The 27,483-nt window shown below is 46.9% G+C and overlaps 1 protein-coding gene across 1 annotated transcript in view; it reads right to left on the bottom strand.

The window, feature by feature from the left end:
* Positions 1-27,483, bottom strand: part of gigyf1a (GRB10 interacting GYF protein 1a) — a gene marked incomplete at its 3' end in the record, with an annotated part of 138,025 nt that overhangs the window by 70,589 nt on the left and 39,953 nt on the right. Inside the window, exons 6-7 of the mRNA XM_084326253.1 lie at positions 13,290-13,407; positions 2,641-2,755 (exon numbers count right to left, since the gene is read on the bottom strand). Coding sequence (XP_084182379.1) covers positions 2,641-2,755; positions 13,290-13,407 — 233 coding nt within the window. The remainder of the gene's footprint in view (positions 1-2,640; positions 2,756-13,289; positions 13,408-27,483) is intronic.

The following is a 27,483-nucleotide window of genomic DNA, read 5'->3' as shown; positions in this document are numbered from 1 at the left end:
CATCAATATTTCAGCGAGTTATGAGTATTTTTGTCTGTGCAGCTCACTCACTCTCACTCAAGGCTAACTGGAGCAAGATGGCGGCAGTTCAGTGACGTCGCTCTCCATTGGCCGGCAGCGCGGGCAAGCTATCTAGTGTTCTATATATATCTATGGCTCCAGCAGCTTGTCGATGTGCTAATAGCCTCAGCAAGCTAACGTTAGCTGGCTCCAGCAGCTTGTCGATGTGCTGGTAGCCTCGGCAAGCTAACGTTAGCTGGCTCCAGCAGCTTGTCGATGTGCTAATACCCTCAGCAAGCTAACGTTAGCTGGCTCCAGCAGCTTGTCGATGTGCTAATAGCCTCAGCAAGCTAACGATAGCTGGCTCCAGCAGCTTGTCGATGTGCTAATAGCCTCAGCAAGCTAATGTTCGACTGTCTGTCGAAGACCGAGGGAACCGCATCAGGGTTCAGCTGATTAGTGGTCTTCTGGACAAACCTCCCACCCCCAACAACATAATCCGAGGCAATGAAGTGTTCGCTGGAGATCTTCATTCCCTGTCCAACAGGCTGATCGCGCCGCCTGAGTGCAGCCAGCCAACGTGCCAATAACACTGTTTTTTTCACTGGTAATTTGTGGAAATGAACCAACTTTCCTCTCTCTTTCACACGGTAAAATTAGTTTGAACAGCCAGGAGCAATACAAAAAGAACCACTGCGGTCCCGTTGTTTGGTAGGCAACATTTTATTTACTGACTGACCCGACAATCCATGTTTACTTTAGGCAGCTAACCAGCAGTGTATACACCAAACCAACACCGTGACGTCACCATCTAAAATGGCGCCGCCCATGGCGAAAACAGGGAAATTATATTTGATTTTTCAGACAAATAAGCAGGATTTCACATTTTATTATAGGACCCTGTCTTACACAACAAACAAACTAGGATCACATTGTTCAATGCTTCATCTCCCCTTTAAAATGCTGTTTTTTATAGAAATAATCCGATCCAATATTTATGGATTAAAACCAATTTCCGACAATTAGTTACACTTTAAATAAAAGAAATTAGGGCTGTCAAAAGTAATGCTTTCACTTGAGATTAATTTTAATTAATTAAAGCATTAAAATTAATTAATCTGGATTAATCTATGGAGTGAAAAATCTTCAACGTTCTGAACTTTCAGCAGTATATTTGCTTGTTCTTTTTTTTGCATCAACTCATGCACCTATTTGAAAATCATCTGACATGAAGATGGAACACATTTCTGTTGTCAATATGATTTATATTACTATTAAAATACTATTAAAATAGTATTTGAATCTAAATATACTTTGTGTTGATTTTACATTAATTCCATGACTTTACTCAAGTAAATATCTGTTACAAGCTTCGGTCTTAAGTAGAAAAATGCTATTTTTTATCTAGATTAATTACAGAAAATGGTGAGATTAATTAATTTTTTAATCTATTGACAGCACTAAAAAAATATCTTGATTCAGAATTTTTTTATCATTGATGACAAACCGTTCAATGCGAATGGTTGATTTGAATTTCAAGGACTTTTTAAGCACCTTGTTAAAAAATTTGCTGTTTTCACGGAATTCCAGGCCTTGACTTTATAAAAAAAACATTATCAAGCCCTTTAAGCACTTTGAAGGACCTTGTGCTGCTTCTATAGTTCTCTGGTTGTCCCCGTGGTGGAACCCTGCTTCTATAGTTCTCTGGTTGTCCCCGTGGTGGAACCCTGCTTCTATAGTTCTCTGGTTGTCCCGTGGTGGAACCCTGCTTCTATAGTTCTCTGGTTGTCCCTGTGGTGGAACCCTGCTTCTATAGTTCTCTGGTTGTCCCCGTGGTGGAACCCTGCTTCTATAGTTCTCTGGTTGTCCCCGTGGTGGAACCCTGCTTCTATAGTTCTCTGGTTGTCCCCGTGGTGGAACCCTGCTTCTATAGTTCTCTGGTTGTCCCCCGTGGTGGAACCCTGCTTCTATAGTTCTCTGGTTGTCCCCGTGGTGGAACCCTGCTTCTATAGTTCTCTGGTTGTCCCTGTGGTGGAACCCTGCTTCTATAGTTCTCTGGTTGTCCCCGTGGTGGAGGTTATAGTCTGGTTGTCCCCGTGGTGGAGGGCTGGCAGCTAGGGCTGGGCGATATGGCCTAAAATTAAATCCCTGATTATTATTTTTTAAATCCGATTTAAGATTTTTTTTCTCTTGAGCTAAAAAAAAGTATAATAAAAACGTTTTTATTTGACAAAAAAAAAAGTATCAAACCAAGATGAATGTCCCTATTGGGATTGAAGTGCAAACCTAACTTTCACCAATATTCACTTTTTTTAATATATATATATATATATATATATATATATATATATATAAAAGGTTACTCTTGATCAAACAAAGATGAATATATATATATAAAAGGTTACTCTTGATCAAACAAAGATGAATGTCCCTATTGGGATTAATAGTGCAATAATTAGCTTTTTCACCATACTTCACTTAAAACAAATAAAAGGTGCCTCTTGATAATCAAACAAGAATGAATTTCCCTATTGGGATTAATAAAGTGCAAATCTAACTTTCACCAAACATCACTTTGTGAAAATATTTTTCAAAATCGTCCAAAATCATTAATTCGAATGAGTTCCACTGGCCGCTCACCGGTCGTCCCAGCTCTGGCTGCGGTGGATCTCCCGGACGCCGCGGCCAAAGCCCGGCTCTGCTGCCCCGTCTTCAATACTTCTTTGGTAGAATCCCCCCTCGCCGCGGCCCCTGCCTGGGGGGGGGGGGGGGGGAGAGCAGCGGGGGAGGGAGAGAGAGCAGCGGGGGAGGGAGAGAGAGCAGCGGGGGGAGAGAGCAGCGGGGGAGAGAGAGCAGCGGGGGGAGAGAGCAGCGGGGGGAGAGAGAGCAGCGGGGGGAGAGAGAGAGAGAGCAGCGGGGGAGAGAGAGCAGCGGGGGGGAGAGAGCAGCGGGGGGAGAGAGAGAGAGAGCAGCGGGGAGAGAGAGAGCAGCGGGGAAGAGAGAGAGAGCAGCGGGGGAGAGAGAGCAGCGGGGGGGAGAGAGAGAGAGAGCAGCGGGGGAGAGAGAGCAGCGGGGGGGGAGAGCAGCGGGGGAGAGAGAGCAGCGGGGGAGAGAGAGAGAGCAGCGGGGGAGAGAGAGAGCAGCGGGGGAGAGAGAGAGAGCAGCGGGGGGGAGAGAGAGAGCAGCGGGGAGAGAGAGAGAGCAGCGGGGGAGAGAGAGCAGCGGGGGGAGAGCAGCGGGGGGAGAGCAGCGGGGGGAGAGAGCAGCGGGGGGGGGAGAGCAGCGGGGGAGAGAGAGAGCAGCAGTGGGAGAGAGCAGCGGGGGAGAGAGAGAGAGAGAGCAGCGGGGGAGAGAGAGCAGCGGGGGAGAGAGATAGAGAGAGCAGCAGGGGAGAGAGCAGCGGGGGAGAGAGAGAGAGAGAGCAGCGGGGGAGAGAGAGCAGCAGGGGGAGAGAGAGCAGCGGGGGGGAGAGAGAGGGCAGCGGGGGGGAGAGAGGAGCGCAGCGGGGGGGAGAGCAGCGGGGGAGAGAGAGCAACGGGGGGAGAGAGAGAGAGAGCAGCGGGGGGGGAGAGAGAGAGCAGCGGGGAGAGAGAGCAGCGGGGGAGAGAGAGCAGCGGGGGGAGAGAGCAGCGGGGGGGAGAGAGCAGCGGGGGAGAGAGAGCAGCGGGGGGGAGAGAGCAGCGGGGGGAGAGAGAGCAGCGGGGGGGAGAGACAGAGAAGCGGGGAGAGAGAGCAGCAGGGGGGAGAGAGCAGCGGGGGAGAGAGAGAGCAGCGGGGGAGAGAGAGCAGCGGGGGGGAGAGAGCAGCGGGGGAGAGAGAGAGAGAGAGAGAGAGAGAGAGAGAGAGAGAGAGGAGAGGAGAGGGGGGGACAGAGAGAGCAGTGGGGGGGAGAGAGAGCAGCGGGGGGAGAGAGAGAGAGCAGCGGGGGAGAGAGAGCAGCGGGGGAGAGAGAGAGCAGCGGGGGGGGGAGAGAGCAGAGGGGGAGAGAGAGAGCAGCGGGGGGAGAGAGCAGCGGGGGAGAGAGAGCAGCGGGGGGAGAGAGAGAGGCAGCGGGGGGGAGAGAGCAGCGGGGGGAGAGAGCCGGCGGGGGAGAGAGAGAGAGAGCAGCGGGAGAGAGAGAGAGAGAGCAGCGGGGAGAGAGAGAGAGCAGCGGGGGAGAGAGAGAGCAGCGGGGGAGAGAGAGAGCAGCGGGGGGAGAGAGCAGCGGGGGGGGGAGAGAGAGAGCAGCGGGGGGGGGAGAGAGAGAGAGCAGCGGGGGAGAGAGAGCAGCAGGGGAGAGAGAGAGAGAGCAGCGGGGGGAGAGAGAGAGCAGCGGGGGGAGAGAGAGAGAGCAGCGGGGAAGAGAAAGAGAGAGCAGCGGGGTCAAGGAGGAACGCATCACACAACTTTATTTGTATAGCACTTTTCATACAGAAATTGCAGTTCAAAGTGCTTCACAACAGTAAAAAATACAGGCATAAAGCGAGCATAAAAAAGATAAGAGAGGTAGCAAGGTGAGGTAAATCAGTTTTTCACATTAGGATCTAGCATCCCAATAGGTCTCTCTGTTTACGGTTTCATTCAGTAATAAAAATAATAAAATAGAATAGACAAGAGTAAAAAAAAAAGTGCATCGCTCTTAACACATTGGGCGCCGGGCATTGTGCCCATCATTATACCCAGTCTGCCAGCACTCTAACCCTATGGAGATGTTTACCTTCTTTGCAGGGCTATAACTTTTTAAATTGTATTGCTATATTGACATTACTATGGCCCATTCAACATCGATCATCTATCGTTCAGGATGTGGGAACGTTATATTTTTTCATTCAACATTGTTGTGTTAATACCTTCGAGAATATAAGTATGCTTTTCGTCGGTAATTCCAAAAACGCTAGTTATAGGCCCTGACGCATATGATAAGATCATCGATTGGCGTTTCTTTCCTATACACGGTATATAAAAAAATTCAAATGTATATGATCGGTATACATTATGCTTCATCATGCGTGAAGGAAAGGGGGGGGGGGTCGTTTATAATTCCTTGATCGTCAGTAACGGCTTTATTTTGTATGGGTTGATATATTGATCAGACTGATTGCAAACAAGGAAATGGACAATCGGGCTGAAAATAACGTTAGTGTCCTCTTACCGTTCGCCGATGAGACTGGAGGAAAAATATCCCAATTATTTGACGCCGATCTCCTAGATCCATTTGTATGGCGCAATAAACGCCGAAATCATATCGATTATTGCGTTTCAAAAGCGATCCCATGCACTCGAGTGTTTGTCTGGATCCACGTAAAACAAGATATGACTGCCGGAGGGATTTCCTTGATGCACGACCGCCACTTCCGGTTTGACGTGAGTGTAACTCGCCCGACCATCCACCAGGCGGCGGTATTGAGGCGTTGCAATCTCAGACAGGGTGCCACTGCAGTCCGGAGGGAGGCTGGATGAATTATGAATGCCATGGCTAAAAAATTTAATATTGATCCCAAAAACTATTTACGCCGTTGTTGGCGTTCAACGCATGGCGGGCAATAACGACTTAGGCCGTTTATGGCGCACAATGTGTTAACGAGCCGTTATGAGATATGGTAGCTCTAGGTCATCAACTGATCATACAGATTTTTTTCTTCATATTTAGATGTAATTTTATTGCCTATATTTATGTCTTTCTACTATTATCCTGCCCATACCTGTAGCTTCCCCCCCCCCCCCCCCCCCCCCTCCCTGACGCGTCCTATTTTTCTACAACGGAGTTCGGCGATTTGCGAATCTGATTGGCCACTGACGTTTCTGGTCATGTGACATGTGCGCCCAATAGCGTGACGAGCTGTGACATGGCGTTCTATCGCCATGCTCCAAGACAAACTCTAACCTTATCCAACTTCGAACGAGCGCCTAAGCCTAACCAGTGTAGAAACTTGCGATTGGGCGTACATGTCACATGACCAGAAATGACACTGGCCAATCAGATTTGCAAATCGCCGAACTCCGTTGTAGAAAAATAACAGGCCTCCCTGACACCCGCATTTCCCCAAGGGGATCAATAAAGGGAATATCTTATCTTAAAATTAGTGAAACAAATTCAAATAAGAAATATGGTACATTAACCGGTCCGGTCCCAGTACTAGAATATAATTAATTAAAGAATTGTATAAACAATTTTCCATGTTATTATGACATCTTATAATATAATCGATTACCTTTCCTATCTGTATCAAAGTCAAAATGTTGGTATCGTGACAACACTACAACATACAAAATGTTGGTATCGTGATAACACTACAACATACAAAAGCAGCTGGACAACAGATATCCGTTGCATCTAGTAGGCATGGGCCAATGTGTGATTTTGGTGGTATGTGCTATTGCACATATGCGTGTCCCTTAGTATGCACATGCACGCACAGTATAATAATATGCATGTAATAAAATAGTCCTTTTTTCATTTAGGAGCACATGTGCTCCTTGGGGAAAAGGTTAGCGTAGAGCCCTGCTTCCCAACTCAGAGCATCCAGTTAAACAGCCTTCTCAACCAGAGCATCCAGATAAACAGTCTTCCCAACCAGAGCATCCAGTTAAACAGCCTTCTCAACCAGAGCATCCAGTTAAACAGCCTTCTCAACCAGAGCATCCAGATAAACAGTCTTCCCAACCAGAGCATCCAGTTAAACAGCCTTCTCAACCAGAGCATCCAGTTAAACAGCCTTCTCATCCCAGAGCATCCAGTTAAACAGCCTTCTCAACCAGAGCATCCAGATAAACAGTCTTCCCAACCAGAGCATCCAGTTAAACAGCCTTCTCAACCAGAGCATCCAGTTAAACAGCCTTCTCATCCCAGAGCATCCAGTTAAACAGCCTTCTCAACCCAGAGCATCCAGTTAAACAGCCTTCCCAACCAGAGCATCCAGTTAAACAGCCTTCTCATCCCAGAGCATCCAGATAAACATCCTTCCCAACCAGAGCATCCAGTTAAACAGCCTTGCCAACCAGAGCATCCAGTTAAACAGCCTTCTCAACCAGAGCATCCAGTTAAACAGCCTTCCCAACCAGAGCATCCAGTTAAACAGCCTTCCCAACCAAGCATCCAGTTAAACAGCCTTCCCAACCAGAGCATCCAGTTAAACAGCCTTCCCAACCAGAGCATCCAGTTAAACAGCCCTCCCAACCAGAGCATCAACCATCAAGTTAAACAGCCCTCCCAACCAGAGCATCCAGTTAAACAGCCTTCTCATCCCAGAGCATCCAGATAAACAGCCTTCCCAACCAGAGCATCCAGTTAAACAGCCTTGCCAACCAGAGCATCCAGTTAAACAGCCTTCTCAACCAGAGCATCCAGATAAACAGTCTTCCCAACCAGAGCATCCAGTTAAACAGCCTTCTCATCCCAGAGCATCCAGTTAAACAGCCTTCTCATCCCAGAGCATCCAGATAAACAGTCTTCCCAACCAGAGCATCCAGTTAAACAGCCTTCTCAACCAGAGCATCCAGTTAAACAGCCTTCTCATCCCAGAGCATCCAGTTAAACAGCCTTCTCAACCCAGAGCATCCAGTTAAACAGCCTTCCCAACCAGAGCATCCAGTTAAACAGCCTTCTCATCCCAGAGCATCCAGATAAACAGCCTTCCCAACCAGAGCATCCAGTTAAACAGCCTTGCCAACCAGAGCATCCAGTTAAACAGCCTTCTCAACCAGAGCATCCAGTTAAACAGCCCTCCCAACCAGAGCATCAAGTTAAACAGCCCTCCCAACCAGAGCATCCAGTTAAACAGCCTTCTCATCCCAGAGCATCCAGATAAACAGCCTTCCCAACCAGAGCATCCAGTTAAACAGCCTTGCCAACCAGAGCATCCAGTTAAACAGCCTTCTCAACCAGAGCATCCAGTTAAACAGCCTTCCCAACCAGAGCATCCAGTTAAACAGCCTTCCCAACCAGAGCATCCAGTTAAACAGCCTTCCCAACCAGAGCATCCAGTTAAACAGCCCTCCCAACCAGAGCATCCAGTTAAACAGCCTTCCCAACCAAGCATCCAGTTAAACAGCCTTCCCAACCAGAGCATCCAGTTAAACAGCCCTCCCAACCAGAGCATCAAGTTAAACAGTCCTCCCAACCAGAGCATCTAGTTAAACAGCCTTCCCAACCAGAGCATCCAGTTAAACAGCCTTCTCAACCAGAGCATCCAGTTAAACAGCCTTCCCAACCAGATAAAACAGTTAAACAGACTTCCTGATACTGAAAAAAGGCCCAAACACATTTATGAAAATCCCAACTCCAGTCATTCTTCCAAGTCGTTTCCTTGGCTAAACCGAAGCGGAAGCAGAGTGTTTACATTGGCCATTCATACGTCTGTGTGTGTGTGTGTACAAGGTGAGCTCATAAGAACAGCGGTCTTAGGCAGGTGGAGCCTTGACAAAAGGAGGACTATTTGGACAGGCCAAGAGAGGAAGTGTGCTCCACCGAGATGGCAGAAGGGCAGGAAATAAACACCACAAGGGATGGATGGGATGGACTGTTTTTCTTTCCCTGGGTGAGGTTCATTGTAGTTTGAGCAGAGGGTTTTTGTGCCACAGTTTGGTCTTGTGGCCGGGGCGGTGTTACTGAAGAGCTCCCTGCGGTCGTGGGTTTACTGTGTCATTGCTTTTTCAAAGTGCGTCTTGGGGAGAAGGAAAAGAAAAAGCCCCGATCAACTCCTTTGAAAAATAGATATGTTGAATAAAACACTGTAGGCTGGTAGTATTTAAAAGTTTAAAAGTCAGGATACACACATGTTGTCCTATTAGTCCATGCAATTATCTGCCAAATCAGTTTTGGGTCATGAGAATACTTAGAAAAAGAAAATCCTTTTGTCAAATTCTTTTAATTTTACAAAATGCTCAAACTTTTAAAACACCGACAGCGTCGGATCATCTGACAATTTTTATTCCCACTTCATCCTTAGATGCAAAGCGCCTCCATGACCCGTCAATGTCACAAACCAGTTAATTCATCCAGTACTTCACTCGCATTAAGCCACTCTGTCCCCAGCGGTGGCTCACTTTGTGCGGGACCAGGTCGACCCTGTGCGAGAGAGAGCGCTTCGTATCCATGACACCGCGTGTCCTCATGTGTATCTTACCCTCCCTGGTCGTCCACCGGCACAAATAACCTGATAACCCGTTCATATAAAACCCCTTTCACACCTGAACCAGGTGTGGTTTGGCTGGAGTTGTCCTTTCACACGTGTAGCACTCGGCACCCTGTTGTCTGTGACAGACGTGTTCTCACATGTGAATTTACTCCGCTCGGCTTAGGCGAGGGGTGGCACTGAGGTGGAACGAGGGCAGGACGCAGGAAGGGAAAGGTACCTCCTACCATCGGTGTACAGAAGATCATCGTTTAAAATATTATTTATTTGAGTGGCATGTAACTAGACATTGTTGCAAATGAGGGCAACCCCGACACCCCCCCCCCCTTTATTATAGCAACATACCCCATCAGCGTAAGTTATGTTATGCAACGCTGTAGTTCACTTTATGTGAGAATGCTTTGCATCTACGACCGTCTGTCCTAGCTAAAGATCGCACAAGCCTCTGTGGCTTGCTTTTTTAACATAGACTGTGGTAAGTGAACGTGCTTTAGTGTGTGGCAGCCATGGCTCACTGGATGCAGAGAAGACTACTGCCCTCCCGCAACACACATCCTCAAGTTGAACCATCACGCAAAGCCCTGCTACAGTAATGGTGAAACAGACGTCCCCTCCGCTGTGGTTGGCTACAGTACAGACGTCCCCTGTGCTGTGGTTGGCTACAGTAATGGTGACAGACCTCCCCTGTGCTGTGGTTGGCTACAGTAATGGTGACACAGACGTCCCCTGTGCTGTGGTTGGCTACAGTAATGGTGACAGACGTCCCCTGTGCTGTGGTTGGCTACAGTAATGGTGACACAGACGTTCCCTGTGCTGTGGTTGGCTACAGTGATGGTGACACAGACACCCCCTCAGCTGTGGTTGGCTACAGTAATGGTGACAGACGTCCCCTGTGCTGTGGTTGGCTAGAGTACAGACGCCCCCTCCGCTGTAGTTGGCTACAGTAATGGTGACACAGACCTCCCCTGTGCTGTGGTTGGCTACAGTAATGGTGACACAGATGTTCCCTGTGCTGTGGTTGGCTACAGTAATGGTGAAACAGACGTCCCCTGTGCTGTGGTTGGCTACAGTAATGGTGACACAGACGTCCCCTGCACTGTGGTTGGCTACAGTAATGGTGAAACAGACATCCCCTGCACTGTGGTTGGCTACAGTGATGGTGAAACAGACGCCCCCTGTACTGTGGTTGGCTACAGTGATGGTGAAACAGACGTCCCCTGCACTGTGGTTGGCTACAGTAATGGTGAAACAGACATCCCCTGCACTGTGGTTGGCTACAGTGATGGTGAAACAGACGCCCCCTGTACTGTGGTTGGCTACAGTAATGGTGAAACAGACGTCCCTCACGAAATTGCCCCACTACTAACATTAACAACGAGAGGGGAACGTGCTGAAAACAGTGAGGAAATAACAGTAAAAAGAAGAGGAAAAAAATACATCTTTCAGAGTCTGAAGTATGAAGTATGCTTGCTAACATTGTCCGAAAAAGTAATCTGCCAATAAAGATATTACTAAATCTACATCAGGAAAAAAAAATTCACAAAATGGATCACCGTTCAACGTCATTGAAGACTCCCGTGACCAGGGCTTGACATTAACTTTTTGGCTCACCAACCAAAGTCACTAGCCACTTTTCACCAGCCAAAAAGCACACACTATCCAAATATCCAGTTCGTTTTTATAGTGTAAAGTTTGGCTTGAGTGTGTGTGAGTGAGAGAGCGAGAGAGAGAGACTCATTGCGCACAACGCAAGTAAGCTCTAGCGAAGAAAAACAAATTCTAGCGGAAACTCTTACCCTCCCTAGCCATATACCACCACAAATATCCTGATACTGAAGGTTACTGTTATCCATTAGGGTTGCAAATTGTAAGCACGTTCCTTACTTGTTCATTGATAACGTTAACGATCAATTAATTGTAACAAAAAATACAAAATGTAACAAACAATAACAAATGTATTTGTTTCCTCAATCAAAAAGGTTTATTTCCGCAGCAGCGGCATATTCCATTCTCACAACATTACATAATGAAACATAGAGGCCTAGACATATTAAAACACATTTGTGTAGACTTTAAGCAGGCGAGCACCGTTTATGTGGCTACACATCTTGACTGACTCGCATGGTCCAGATTTATTTGTTCTTGTTGAGGGACCTGATCACACTCAGTCCAAAAACACTCGCTCAGCTGGTACCGATTTCACGGGTAAAATAGAGGTACTGGCGTGCCAGCTCTGCCAGCCAGAGGAATCTCCCCGCAATGACTTTCCACCAGTCAGTCGAATTTGTATCCAGCGATGGGGAATGGTTTCAGTTACTGTTACGCGAGGTGGTCCGTCATATGCCGACCCGGTAAACTTCTAGTTAGCAACACCGCAGTGGTGACTCGCCGGTCCTCGGTGATGTAGTGACAAGCGACGCTAAAATAGCTTTCGGTCGTCAAGGCAGTCCAGCAGTCTGTCGTCGATGCAACCTTGCGAGCAGCGGTAACGTTAAGCTAGCTGCGCGAGCAACTCCGAAACTTCACATTGGTTTAGCTCTTCTAGATGCTCGAGGTGGTTGTGCCTCAGGATGGGATACATTGGGATGTGGTACACGTGTTCGAGTAAATCCTTAACGATCGATCAATCAATCTTCGATTAATTGTTAAGATCCCTATTATCTATGTTATTATAACTATGCATGGAGGCGGTGATACTGGTCTCATGGTATCTATGTTATTATAACTATACATGGAGGCTGTGATACTGGGCTCATGTTATTATAACTATACATGGAGGCTGTGATACTGGGCTCATGTTATTATAACTATGCATGGAGGCGGTGATACTGGTCTCATGGTATCTATGTTATTATAACTATACATGGAGGCTGTGATACTGGGCTCATGTTATTATAACTATACATGGAGGCTGTGATACTGGGCTCATGGTATCTATGTTATTATAACTATACATGGAGGCTGTGATAGTGGGCTCATGTTATTATAACTATACATGGAGGCTGTGATAGTGGGCTCATGTTATTATAACTATACATGGAGGCGGTGATACTGGTCTCATGTTATTATAACTATACATGGAGGCTGCGATACTGGGCTCATGTTATTATAACTATACATGGAGGCGGTGATACTGGTCTCATGTTATTATAACTATACATGGAGGCTGTGATACTGGGCTCATGTTATTATAACTATACATGGAGGCGGTGATACTGGTCTCATGTTATTATAACTATACATGGAGGCGGTGATACTGGTCTCATGTTATTATAACTATACATGGAGGCTGTGATACTGGGCTCATGTTATTATAACTATACATGGAGGCTGTGATACTGGGCTCATGTTATTATAACTATACATGGAGGCGGTGATACTGGTCTCATGTTATTATAACTATACATGGAGGATGTGATACTGGGCTCATGTTATTATAACTATACATGGAGGCTGTGATACTGGGCTCATGTTATTATAACTATACATGGAGGCTGCGATAGTGGGCTCATGTTATTATAACTATACATGGAGGCTGTGATAGTGGGCTCATGTTATTATAACTATACATGGAGGCTGTGATACTGGACTCATGTTATTATAACTATACATGGAGGCTGTGATACTGGGCTCATGTTATTATAACTATACATGGAGGCTGTGATAGTGGGCTCATGTTATTATAACTATGCATGGAGGCTGTGATACTGGGCTCATGTTATTATAACTATACATGGAGGCTGTGATACTGGGCTCATGTTATTATAACTATACATGGAGGCTGTGATAGTGGGCTCATGTTATTATAACTATACATGGAGGCTGTGATATTGGGCTCATGTTATTATAACTATGCATGGAGGCTGTGATACTGGGCTCATGTTATTATAACTATACATGGAGGCTGTGATACTGGGCTCATGTTATTATAACTATGCATGGAGGCTGTGATACTGGGCTCATGTTATTATAACTATGCATGGAGGCTGTGATAGTGGGCTCATGTTATTATAACTATGCATGGAGGCTGTGATACTGGGCTCATGTTATTATAACTATGCATGGAGGCTGTGATACTGGGCTCATGTTATTATAACTATACATGGAGGCTGTGATACTGGGCTCATGTTATTATAACTATGCATGGAGGCTGTGATACTGGATCAGGCTTCTTACCTCGACCTCCCCGCGTGGCTCCTCTTCCTCGCACCACTCCGGCCGGTGCGGCTCCGCCCACTCCTTTACCCATGAGCCTCAGCACCGCCACACTGTTCACAGACATGGAGAAGTTCCTCTGTAGAGAGAGAGAAAGAGAGAGAAAGAGAGCGAGAGCGAGGAGAGAGAGATAGAGAAGGGCAGATAGAGAGGGAGAGAAAGAGGGGAGAAGGGCAGAGAGAGAGAGAAGGGCAGAGGGAGGGAGAGATCGGGGAGAGAGAGATAGAGGGGAGAAGGGCAGAGAGAGAGGGAGAGATGGACAGACAGCGAGGGAGGAAAAGAGAGAGGGGGCAGAGAGAAGAGAGAGAAGGGTAGACGGAGAGAAAGGAGAGAGAGAGAACGGAAAGAGTAAAATGGAGGAATGTTAGGAATGTCAGCTCAGTACAGTGTTTGTCACACAGCAGAATAGCTCTCTTTGAACGAGCGCATATCTGAGTAATAATATGAGTAGGAATGTGTGAAGCAATGCATGTGTGAGTGACTGAGTGTATGCGTGTGTGTGGTGAAGGTGTACAGTATGTGTGTATTGTGAGTGAGTGAGAGTATTAGGGCTGCAACGCTTCGTCAACGTCGATTTGCATATTCATGATCGTTACTTGCATCGTGTGCCTTTTGCGCTGGAAATGGCAGACGTCATAACACAGGGTATCTGCAGGTTTAGCCCAGTCAGATTTAAGGCTTTTTAAGACTTTTTAATGCCAGTCAGAATAAAATTTAATACCAATTTCACGATAACAAAATGGCAAAAATCATGGGTACTCTCAGTACACTCATTCAAGGGTACTACGACTATGCCTGCACCTCATGGTACCAAAGCACCTCAAAGGCACTAAAAACAAGATTACAAACATCACAAAACAAACTGGTCAGACTACTGCTTAACCTCACTCCTAAAACCCACTTTACCCCTGCCCACATTCAAAACCGCTCTTAAAGAGCACCTACGGGAGGCTGCAATTCGAAACTGGCCACCGTAAATGTCCAACCCCCCCCCCCCTCCTAATGTACAATCTCATCCCCATCATATATATATAATATTTTCTGTTAGGATCTCTGGGTAACAGTACTGTATATTATTTGCATATCGTATATGTCACAAATGTAACAGTACTACAGTATATACCTGTATGTCATGTATGTCCCTATGCCATAAATGTCATGATGTCATGTATGTTTTACTGTATTTATTTCTGTATATTTTATTTAATTTTTATTCTATTTTACTCTACTCTTATCCTAGGCAACTTGATTGATTTGTGTTATTATTCTAATTCGTGACCCGTCCTGTCTAAATGTTTAAATGTTGAGCGATTTGCAGTGTCAAATTTCCCACGGGATAATAAAAGTATTTCTATTCTATCTATTCTATGTTGTGTATGTCAATATGAATTGAAAATGGGGGACCCTGATGTAAACCAGACAAACGTCTTTCTCTGGTCTGCATCCCCTTATTATTGTGTGTATTGAGCTGTACTGTATTGTACACATTCTGCAATCTGTTAAATAAAGTTTTCATTCATCCAGTTGTTTTGTTTTTGTAGTTTGGTTGAATGAATACTTTATTTAACAGATTTCAGAATGGGTACAATACAGTACAGCTCAATACACACAATAATAAGGGGATGCAGACCAGAGAAAGACGTTTGTCTTGTTTACATCAGGGTCCCCCATTTTCAATTCATAGTGACATTTATGACATGCACAACATACATGACATCATGACATTTATGGCATAGGGACATACATGACATACAGGTATACATTACTGTTACATTTGTGACATATGATATGAAAATATACAGTACTGTTACCCATAGATCCTAACACATATATATATATATATATATACACATATACATATGATGGGGAGGAGACTGTACATTAGGAGGGGGTAGGTGGGTGGTAGAAAATAAATACATAGGGTGGGGTGAAGCTCTCACTCTCATCGAACATCAACACAAACGTGTCCTTGTTTACATCCGTGAAGAGATTTTTTGGATGTAAGAAGCCAATCCAAACCTGGCTATGTAGGACGTTTTGTCTTTGGCGCATGTTAATGTCTTAGCGATTTCCGAGTCAGGGAACATAGCACGGAATACCTCTCCTAGTCCATCATTGCCAGTGTAGGACTGGTGCTTTGCGACTGTTGAGAAACCACAGTACCTCAGCTTCAAGCGTTGGCGTGGAGCCGAATGTAGCAGAGTGCAGAGTGCAGATGATATAATTGGTGTTGCAGGTGGTAGTCCTACCTGAGATGGCACAGCTGATGCGGAGGCAAGGGCCGAAAAGAAATGCGAAATACTAGTTTGCAGGCGGGTTTTGCAGAGGTATCGGTATGCTTAACGCTCAGCATGTGCGACTCGACTGCTTTTTTTTTTTTTGCAGCGGGCCTCGTAATGGTCTTTGACTGGCACAAACAGTGGATTGTCGAGCCAGTTCTCGTTAAATTGGCACTTTCCCATATTAACGAGTGCAAATGCCAGGGTGTCCGCGGATCCTTAAAAAGTCTTAAATTGGTTTATCAATAATTAAGGCCTTAGTTTGTCTTAAAATGTCTTAAATCCATTTTCAGAGGTCTTAAAAATGCCATAGAAAGGAAAGATAAAATGCCATGTCATGTTTTATTATGAAATCTGGGGAAGTACGGTTAACGGGAGATAAAGTCGGGAGTTTTTATTGACCGCGTTGTAGCATCACGCAGACCGGAATGGGGCGGAACCAACACGGGTCCTTATGTTGGCCGGGAACAATTTCAGTGGAGTCTAGCTAACGTTAGCAAGGCGAAGCGGAAGCGATAACGTTACGTTTAGTTTAGCATTTGCACTCGTTAATATGGGAAAGTGCCAATTTAACGAGAACTGGCTCGACAATCCACTGTTTGCGCGATGGTTGGTCCCAGTCAAAGTCAAAGACCATTACGAGGCCCGCTGCAACAACAAAAAAAGAGCAGTCGAGTCGCACATGCTGAGCAGCGCTAAGCGTACCTCTGCAAAAACGGCGCCTGCAAACTACTATTTCGAATTTCTTTTCGGCCCCGCCATCTCAGGTAGGACTATAACATCTGCACCAACAGAAGTCTGGATAACATGCGGCTCCACGCCAACACTTGAAGCTGAGGTCTTAACTTGAAAATAATCTATTCACGGATGTAAACAAGGACACGTTTGTGTTTATGTTCGATGAGAGTCACCCACTATGTATTTTTTCCTCCCACCCACCCCCTCCTAATGTACAGTATCCTCCCATCATATGTATGTTAGGATCTATGGGTAACAGTACTGTATATTTGCATATCTTATATGTCACAAATGTAACAGTACTATATACCTGTATGTCCCTATGCCATAAATGTCATGTATGTTGAGTGTCATAAATGTCACTATGAATTGAAAATGGGGGACCCTGATGGAAACAAGACAAACGTCTTTCTCTGGTCTGCATCCCCTTAACAATTGTGTGTATTGAGCCGTACTGTATTGTACCCATTCTGCAATCTGTTAAACAAAGTTTTCATTCATTCAACCAAACCACAAAAACAAAACGACTGGATGAATAAATGAAAAACTGTATTAACAGATAACAGATCAATACACACAATTGTTAAGGGGATGCAGACCAGAGAGACTTTCGTCTTGTTTACATCAGGGTCCCCCATTTTCAATTCATAGTAACTGTACTGTTACATTTGTGACATATGCAAATATACAGTACTGTTACCCAGAGATCCTAACAGAAAATATATACATATGATGGGGAGGAGACTGTACATTAGGAGGGGGGGGGGGGGGGGCGTTGGACATTTACGGTGCCCAGTTTCTAATTGCAGCCTCCCGTAGGTGCTCTTTAAGAGCGGTTTTGAATGTGGGCAGGGGTAAAGTGGGTTTTAGGAGTGAGGTTAAGCAGTAGTCTGACCAGTTTGTTTTGTGATGTTTGTAATCTTGTTTTTTGTGCCTTTGAGGTGCTTTGGTACCATGAGGTGCAAGCATAGTCGTAGTACCCCTGAATGAGTGCTCCTGCCAGAGTCTTCAGGGTATTCTTGTTTACCAGAGAGCAGATCCGGTACAAGAATCTAGTTTGTTGGTTGACTTTTTTGATACCCTGGGGAGGGTGGTAATAGTTATGTGTTCTGACAGGTATCAGTCCTATGGTGATAATCATGTGTTCTTACAGGTATCAGTCCTATGGTAGTATGTGTTCTGACGGAAATGTGGCTGTTGCACTTGCTGCTTGGCCCCTGGTATATTTTGTATAGCTATATTTGCTATTTATGTTTGGTCACCCCTTTGTTGAAATTCATCCAATCCAGTTACTCCTTTAAGTTCAAGATTTTTAAGTTTCCAAGTTATTTTTTAATAAACATCTTTGGACCAACGTGTCCCTAAACTTAAACTAATTGGTGTCGTTGCATGATTTTTGCCATTTTGTTATTGTGAAATTGGTATTAAATTTAATTCTGAGTGGCATTAAAAAGTCTTAAAAAGCCTTAAATCTGACTGGGCTAAACCTGCAGATACCCTGAATGCTAAACTAAACTAAACGTAACGTTAGCGTTATCGCTTCCGCTTCGCCTTGCTAACGTTAGCTAGACTCCGTTGCTGAAATAGTTCCCGGCCAACATAAGGACCTCTGTTGGTTCCGCCCCATTCCGGTCTGCGTGATGCTACAACACGGTAAATAAAAAGTCCCGACTTTATCTCCCGTTAACCGTTTTTCCCCAGATTTCATAATAAAACATAAGATGACATGGCATTTTATCTTTCCTGTCTATGGCAATTTTAAGACCTCTGAAAATGGATTTAAGACATTTTAAGACAAACTAAGGCCTTAATTATTGATAAACAAATTTAAGACTTTAAGACTTTTTAAGGATCCGCGGACACCCTGTAACATGCGCAACGTGTAATGTAACTAGTGCGCAATGAATCACATTCAACATATAAATAACTTCTGTATGTGTGTGTATGTAGACAGACCTGCTCCTCCTCAATTAGTGTGTGTATGTTTTGTGTGTGTGTGTGCATGACTGTGTGTATGTCTGTGTGTGTGTGTGTGTGTGTGTGTGTATATGTGTGTGTATGTGTGTGTGTGTGTGTATATGTGTATGTGTGTGTGTGTGTATATGTGTGTGTGTATATGTGTGTGTATGTGTGTGTATATACCGTAATTCCTCTAATAGTAACCGGGTCTCAAATACAAGCCGGGTCTCTATTAATGGCCGGGTGCGCTCTTGAGCTAAGCAATTATAAGCCGGCCTCCTAATACAAGCCGGGTTACTAATATACTGAGCTGCATACTGAGCTGCATACTGAGCTAGTTACTTGATTTCACTTTGAAAACGTTGAAATGACCAGTGACCACCTGTAATTGCACTGTTTACTATTTCATACAGTACTTGGTTTCAATAAATGAACCCAGTACATTTTACTGGGTTCAAACTGACACAAAATGTTGATTTATTCATTATGATCCGTTTGAAAATTTGAAATATAGGCCTCCCTCTTATACAGGCCTCCTCCTAATACAAGCCTGGTACCCGCTACAGTTGAAACAAATACAAGCCGGGGTTACTATTAGAGGAATTACGGTATGTGTGTGTGTATATATGTGTGTGTATGTGTGTATCAGTGGAGGTTTCTCTATGACAACACGTGAAATACAAATTCACTCATAATTCATAATTATTATTAATTTACATATACCTATATATATTTTTTTTTCTTTTAATTATTATTATATTTTTTTTATTATAAATGTTTTCCTCTGTAAAAAAATGCCAGTGATTTTTTTTTTTTTTTTTCAAAAATGTCCAAAATTGACAGCTCTGAGCAGGCCTGCACTGCAGTATTGCCTGCAGTAATTATTCGTGCAGAATACTTCACAGGTTGACCCATTGTTAAATAAATAATAAATAACAGCCAATCAAAATAGGCTATTAACTTCATCTAAGCACGGACTGTGCAGTTAAACTCTTGCTATTGAATGGAGGATTTAATGATTGACAGCCCTTGACATACAATACACAGAGGTTGAATGATTGGCAGCCTTGCAAATCCAATCAGAGTATGCCTGGTAAAATACATGCAGAACTGCAGCTGGGCTGGCGTCAGTGTTCTAGTCAAAATTGTGTTCCATCATCTCATGTGTGCATTTTGCCTGAAGAAGAACATTAATTTGCCCAATATAATCATTCATATTTTAAGATCTTTATTCACTTGTTCACTTATTGTTGTGCACTGGATATATCTTTTTTTTTTTATCTCAGTTGAAGACTAGTGTAGTTGACGTGAACGTGCCATCTTGGACAGTGAAGGCAAGCTAACTTGTAGCTAGTAGTTTACAGTACAGCTGTAACAACACAGTAGGCTAAATTAAACTTTGCGCCAACATTAGGACCAAAGTATAAACCAGCAACATGAAAAAGTGGACTTATGCACCTGGATCAGAAAAAAGTAAGTTGTATGTTTGTAAAACGAAAGCCTGATTAGCCTGGATGCTAACGTTAGCTAACTGTTTAGAGAACAATACATACTTGTAGTAGACTTGATTAAGGGATTGCAACGTTGTTAACTTGGCTATGTCACATTATAAACACAATGTAATGTATCACGTTGGCTGCTGGCTGCTAATGCAGCCTGCAGATAATATTTATGTGCATTGTGTTAGTGTAAATGAATTAATGTTGCCGCTAGCTTGTGGCTAGGCTAGCGTTCTTTGCTAATGGCTAACGTTAGCTAGCCGAATTGTTTAGAGACTTAATTAACACTTTGGCTGCCGGAAAACGCCTAAACACGTCATTCCCGGCCATGCTCAAGTTGCCGAAGACGCCTTACAGCGTCTTTAATATCAATATTTCAAAAATCTGGGATCGGATTCATATTCCCCCTCCGCTGGCCTGAGATCCACCAGGAGGACCCACTGAGCTCTCTGGCGGTTCAGGAGCGCCATCTGGTGGCCGATCGGCGCAATCGCTTAACAGGAAGTGCTATAGAGATTGTGCTGGTCGGCCGTATTACTTCTGGGGACTCTCTATAGCTCCCGCGACTCCATCTTGACACACTACATAGCGATCGATTGCCAATAACTCGATAAACAACATGATTTGGACGTATATACCATTATACAAGCTGGAGATGGACCGGGTAAATCGCCATCCCATAATGATAAAATGTCTACTCTACAATGATCGCCCAACGGCGCGCGGAGACTGGGGTGAGTTTTAGCGTGTAAAGTTACCGTCTTCGATACTAACTGCTATTATCAACATTTGACCCACATTAGATGATTGGTATAATGCTGCCCACGGAATTATAAACGCCCCCTAGCCCATCCGGTCAACATCAGATGACGTGTAGTAACTTCTAGAAGTACGTCTAGTTGGAATTTTTTATATCGCGCTGATATCTTATGATGCTGCATAAGATGACTGCACTTAGCACTGACTGAGAAAGTACATAATAGTTCTACTTTGACGTTTTAATGTTGGACCAAAGCATTGCATGCAATTAGAATACAAGCAAATAGAGGCGGTTAGGTGGCAGAGCGGAGATTGCGTTCGTCACCAACCCCGGAGCTCCGGGGTTGTCACCAGCTTGGCTGGCCGTCTGCACTAATACAATTGGCTGTATTAGAGGGTGGGAGAAGCTGGCGGGGTGGGTCCGGGTCGTTGTAAACAGCGACTCCTACAGTTCGGTCGGGGCGCCTGCTAAGCGCGGATAGGACTTGAGGGGGATAGTGTGATCCTCCCACACGCTACGCCCTCTCGATGAGAATCCGCGCTGCCAGGTGAAAAGAAGCGGTGATTGGCTGGACGTGTGTCGGAGGAAGCACGTGGTAGCCTCCACTCTCCCAGATGATCTGACTGTGGGGGGTAAGTGCGCAGCGACCAGGAAGAGACTGGGAATTGGCATACGACTAACATTGGGATGGGAGAAAATCGGAGGAAAATGGAGGGGGAAAAAGATAAAAAATAAAAAATAAAAATACAGGCAAATAAAAGTCATTTAGTTTAAAGTACAATCTTGGCTGTCTTTTTCTCTCAACGCTTCAATAGGTAGATCTTGCCTTCACCAAAAAAAAAAAAGGTGATATTGGGCTTAAAAAGGTTGGTGACCACTGCATTAGACCATACTTTACTATGAATATGTGAATGAAAAAGTTTAACGTTGCTACACAATGAACAATACATATAGGACTTTGAATGGGCCCTAATAATGGCAATGTTGTTATGGTTTGTAACCGACCCCAATCGCACAACACAAGACAGGTATGAGAGTAAGCCAAGAACAGGGCATTTATTAAATACAAACAAAAAGCGGCACTGTCCCTTTAAGGGAGAACACAAAATTACTGGAAACAAAGAAATAGGGAAAAATGGCACTGTGCCTTTAAGAGGCGAGCAGGCTACGGGGCTAAGGCTAAAGGACAGGGCCAGGGCAAAGGACAGGGCAGGAACAGGGGCACTGGAGAGGGGAACAGGGACAGAGGCCCAGGGCAAAGGACAGGGACAGAGAAAACAGGGTTAAGGCCTTGGACAGGGCGAGGGCCAGAGCTGCTTACAGGGATGGAGTAGGAGCGCGCAGGCTAGACGTCTGGAGTGGAGCGCGTCGGCTCGGAGAGACGCATCCTCCCGTAGAGGATTAGGAAGCGATGCGCGTCGGCTTGAAGAGCGCGCCGGCTCGGGGTCTGGAGTGGAGCGCGTCGGCTTGAAGAGCGCGCCGGCTCGGAGAGACGAATCTTCCCGTAGAGAATTAGAAAGCGATGCGCGTCTGGAGTAGTAGCGCGCCGGCTAGACGTCTGGAGTAGGGCGCGTCGGCTTGAAGAGCGCGCAGGCTCGGAGAGCGCGCCGGCTCGGAGAGACGCATCCTCCCGTAGAGAATTAGGAAGCGATGCGCGTCTGGAGTAGGAACGCGTCTGGAGTAGGAGCGCGTCTGGAGTAGTAGCGCGCCGGCTCGAAGAGCGCGCCGGCTCGGGGGTCTGGAGTGGAGCGCGTCTGGAGTAGTAGCGCGTCTGGAGTAGTAGCGCGTCTGGAGTAGTAGCGCGTCTGGAGTAGTAGCACGTCTGGAGTAGTAGCGCGTCGGCTAGAAGAGCGCGCCGGCTCGGAGAGACGCATCCTCCCGTAGAGTATTAGGAAGCGATGCGCGTCTGGAGTGGGGCGCGTCGGCTTGGAGAGCGCGCATCCCCCCGTAGGATAGGGAGCGATGTGCGTCTGGAGTAGTAGCGCGCCGGCTAGACGTCTGGAGTGGTGCGCGTCGGCTTGAAGAGCGCGCATCCCCCCGTAGGATAGGGAGCGATGTGCGTCTGGAGTAGTAGCGCGCCTGGAGTAGTAGCACGTCTGGAGTGGTGCGCGTCGGCTTGGAGAGACGCATCCTCCCGTAGAGTATTAGGAAGCGATGCGCGTCTGGGGTGGAACACTGGAAACCTCCCGTAGAGAATTAGAGAGCGCATCGGCTGTGTCCCACTCCAGGCAAACGGCGACAGGTGGCGATGGCTGGCACCTCGTCTCACGCCGGAGAAGAACCAGCATACAGATACAGATAAGATACGGATACGGAATAGAGAGAATCTCCCGTAGGAGCTTACAGGTAGAGAACGACCCGACGAGGACTGGGGGGGAGATCGAGGTATTTAAAGCCCACTGGGGCGCTAATTAGAACACACATCAGGTGCGTGATGGTAATTGATACTTGACTTAGTGTGTGTTCGGCACGGACCAATCAAACACATAATCCTCACAGTACCTTAAAGGAACGGAGCGATGCAGGGAATGCAATAAATCAACAAAGTACCTTAAAGGAACGGAGCGAGTGGGTGGGGAGACAGGGAATTAAAGGTCCAGGGAACAGGCGAACCTCACAGTACTCCCCCCTCCACGGGAGCCACCGGGCGACCCAAAAATACAGACAGAGGGGCAGGGGACATAAACAAGGCAACAAACAAAAAATTGGGCCATGCTAGCGGGGAAGCTACACCAAAAGTGGGGCTAGCAGAGGGACAGGGTAGCTGCCAGGGCACTGCTAGCTACAGGGCCTATGCTAGCTGTACTGCTACATTAACATAGAGGCTGCGCTAGCTGCCGGAGCTAGGCTAGCAGACAGGGCTGGACCAGCATGAGAGAACAAGCTAGCTGGAAGGACAGTCCTAGCTGTGGGGAAACTGACCTTGCTAGCTGAAGGGGCAGTCCTAGCAGTGGGGAAAACTGACCTTGCTAGCTGAAGGGGCAGTCCTAGCAGTGGGGAAGACTGACCTTGCTAGCTGAAGGGGCAGTCCTAGCAGTGGGAAAACTGACTTTGCTAGCTGAAAGGGCAGTCCTAGCAGCGGGGAAACTGACCTTGCTAGCTGAAGGGGCAGTCCTAGCAGTCGGGGCTAAGCTAGCAGACTGGGGCCAAGCTGGTAGTAGAGGCCTGGCAAGCTGCAGGGGAGCTAACGAGGCTAACAGGGAAGCTAACAGGGGAGACTAACAGGCTAAACAGGGGAGCTAACAGGGAAGCTAACAGGGGAGTCAACAGGGGAACTAACAGGGGAACTAACAGGGGAACTAACAAAGGCTAACAGGGGAGCTAACAGGCTAACAGGGGAGCTAACAGGGAAGCTAACAGGGGAGCTAACAAAGGACAAACTCAACATACACTGTCTGTGCTGGCTGGGGTCGTCGACGGGTCGGGTCGTACTGTTATGGTTTGTAACCGACCCCAATCGCACAACACAAGACAGGTATGAGAGTAAGCCAAGAACAGGGCATTTATTAAATACAAACAAAAAGCGGCACTGTCCCTTTAAGGGAGAACACAAAATTACTGGAAACAAAGAAATAGGGAAAAATGGCACTGTGCCTTTAAGAGGCGAGCAGGCTACGGGGCTAAGGCTAAAGGACAGGGCCAGGGCAAAGGACAGGGCAGGAACAGGGGCACTGGAGAGGGGAACAGGGACAGAGGCCCGGGGAGGCGGGCTGGAGACAGGGACAGAGAAAACAGGGTTAAGGCCTTGGACAGGGCGAGGGCCAGAGCTGCTTACAGGGATGGAGTAGGAGCGCGCAGGCTAGACGTCTGGAGTGGAGCGCGTCGGCTCGGAGAGACGCATCCTCCCGTAGAGGATTAGGAAGCGATGCGCGTCGGCTTGAAGAGCGCGCCGGCTCGGGGTCTGGAGTGGAGCGCGTCGGCTTGAAGAGCGCGCCGGCTCGGAGAGCGCGCCGGCTCGGAGAGACGCATCCTCCCGTAGAGAATTAGAAAGCGATGCGCATCTGGAGTAGTAGCGCGCCGGCTAGACGTCTGGAGTAGGGCGCGTCGGCTTGAAGAGCGCGCCGGTTCGGAGAGACGCATCCTCCCGTAGAGAATTAGGAAGCGATGCGCGTCTGGAGTAGGAACGCGTCTGGAGTAGGAGCGCGTCTGGAGTAGTAGCGCGCCGGCTAGAAGAGCGCGCCGGCTCGGGGGTCTGGAGTGGAGCGTGTCTGGAGTAGTAGCGCGTCTGGAGTAGTAGCGCGTCTGGAGTAGTAGCGCGTCGGCTAGAAGAGCGCGCCGGCTCGGAGAGACGCATCCTCCCGTAGAGTATTAGGAAGCTATGCGCGTCTGGAGTGGGGCGCGTCGGCTTGGAGAGCGCGCAAAAGCGCGCCGGCTCGGGGGTCTGGAGTGGAGCGCGTCTGGAGTAGTAGCGCGTCTGGAGTAGTAGCGCGTCTGGAGTAGTAGCGCGTCTGGAGTAGTAGCGCGTCTGGAGTAGTAGCGCGTCGGCTAGAAGAGCGCGCCGGCTCGGAGAGACGCATCCTCCCATAGAGTATTAGGAAGCGATGCGCGTCTGGAGTGGGGCGCGTCGGCTTGGAGAGCGCGCATCCCCCCGTAGGATAGGGAGCGATGTGCATCTGGAGTAGTAGCGCGCCGGCTAGACGTCTGGAGTGGTGCGCGTCGGCTTGAAGAGCGCGCATCCCCCCGTAGGATAGGGAGCGATGTGCGTCTGGAGTAGTAGCGCGCCTGGAGTAGTAGCGCGTCTGGAGTAGTAGCGCGTCTGGAGTAGTAGCGCGTCTGGAGTAGTAGCGCGTCGGCTAGAAGAGCGCGCCGGCTCGGAGAGACGCATCCTCCCATAGAGTATTAGGAAGCGATGCGCGTCTGGAGTGGGGCGCGTCGGCTTGGAGAGCGCGCATCCCCCCGTAGGATAGGGAGCGATGTGCATCTGGAGTAGTAGCGCGCCGGCTAGACGTCTGGAGTGGTGCGCGTCGGCTTGAAGAGCGCGCATCCCCCCGTAGGATAGGGAGCGATGTGCGTCTGGAGTAGTAGCGCGCCTGGAGTAGTAGCACGTCTGGAGTGGTGCGCGTCGGCTTGGAGAGACGCATCCTCCCGTAGAGTATTAGGAAGCGATGCGCGTCTGGGGTGGAACACTGGAAACCTCCCGTAGAGAATTAGAGAGCGCATCGGCTGTGTCCCACTCCAGGCAAACGGCGACAGGTGGCGATGGCTGGCACCTCGTCTCACGCCGGAGAAGAACCAGCATACAGATACCGATAAGATACGGATACGGAATAGAGAGAATCTCCCGTAGGAGCTTACAGATAGAGAACGACCCGACGAGGACTGGGGGGGAGATCGAGGTATTTAAAGCCCACTGGGGCGCTAATTAGAACACACATCAGGTGCGTGATGGTAATTGATACTTGACTTAGAAGTGTGTGTTCGGCACGGACCAATCAAACACATAATCCTCACAGTACCTTAAAGGAACGGAGCGAGGCAGGGAATGCAATAAATCAACAAAGTACCTTAAAGGAACGGAGCGAGTGGGTGGGGAGACAGGGAATTAAAGGTCCAGGGAACAGGCGAACCTCACAAATGTAGCAATAGAATTTAAAAAGTTATAGCCCTGCAAAGAAGGGGACTTTCTCTATAGACAAATAGAGCCGGGAACCTACGGTTGATAATGAATTTAACCCATGGCAGCCAAAGTGTTAAGGGATTGCAACGTTGTTAACTTGGCTATGTCACATTATAAACACAATGTAATGTATCACGTTGGCTGCTGGCTGCTAATGCAGCCTGCAGATAATATTTATGTGCATTGTGTTAGTGTAAATGAATTAATATTGCTGCTAGCTTGTGGCTAGGCTAGCGTTCTTTGCTAATAGCTAACGTTAGCTAGTCGAATTGTTTAGAGACTTGAATAAGGGAATGAAACGTTCTTAACTTGGCTATGTCACATATAAACACAATGTAATGTATCACGTTGGCTGCTGGCTGCTAATGCAGCCTGCAGATAATATTTATGTGCACTGTGTTAGTGGTGCTGCCTAAATGAATGAATGTTTGCCGCTAGCTTGTGGCTAGGCTAGCGTACGTTGCACTGATCAGATCTAGTGACTAGTGCCTCTGTGGAGGAGGAAGTAAACATTGCCAGGCAATTCTGGTCATTGTAGTTCTCCCTCTTTTCACCGACAGTTAAAGGGGAACTCCAACATTTTGGGAAATTAGCTTATTTAACATCTTCCCTGGAGTTAGACAAGAAGATACATACCTTTTTTGTCTCTGTGCGTGCATTTTAGCTTTGGGAATAGACGCTCCGTTAGCATAGCTTAGCTTCATCACTGGAAGTGAGGCAGGACAGTAGCCTTACAGTGCCTTACAGTGTATTGCAAGGTCTGACATTGACCAAACTTGATATGCATGACCTTGGTGGGCTCTAGGTCAACTCCTGAAAAGGGGGTCAATGTCAGACTTTGCAATCAAAAGTTAGGGGGCTAATAACCCTTGCCATAATTTCAGTGCGCCCCCTAACTTTTGATTGCAAGGTCTGACATTGACCCCCTTTTCAGGAGTTGACCTAGAGCCCACCAAGGTCATGCATATCAAATTTGGTCAATGTCAGACCTTGCAATACACTGTAAGGCACTGTAAGGCTACTGTCCTGCCTCACTTCCAGTGATGAAGCTAAGCTATGCTAACGGAGCGTCTATTCCCAAAGCTAAAATGCACGCACAGAGACAAAAAAGGTATGTATCTTCTTGTCTAACTCCAGGGAAGATGTTAAATAAGCTAATTCCCAAAATGTTGGAGTTCCCCTTTAAGGGAGACATGACATGCTGGTTTGATGAAATGTATAGTGTAAATTAAATGAATAGTGTATGTATATTCAATAGTAGTATTGATAGTATATTAGCCACTGTACATGGTCTGCTTGGTTT

Source organism: Notolepis coatsorum (assembly GCF_963971535.1).
Source record: "Notolepis coatsorum genome assembly, chromosome: 1".
NCBI lineage: Eukaryota > Metazoa > Chordata > Actinopteri > Aulopiformes > Paralepididae > Notolepis > Notolepis coatsorum.
Note: the sequence above shows the minus strand (reverse complement) of the source record. Positions and strands in the feature narration are given on the sequence as shown.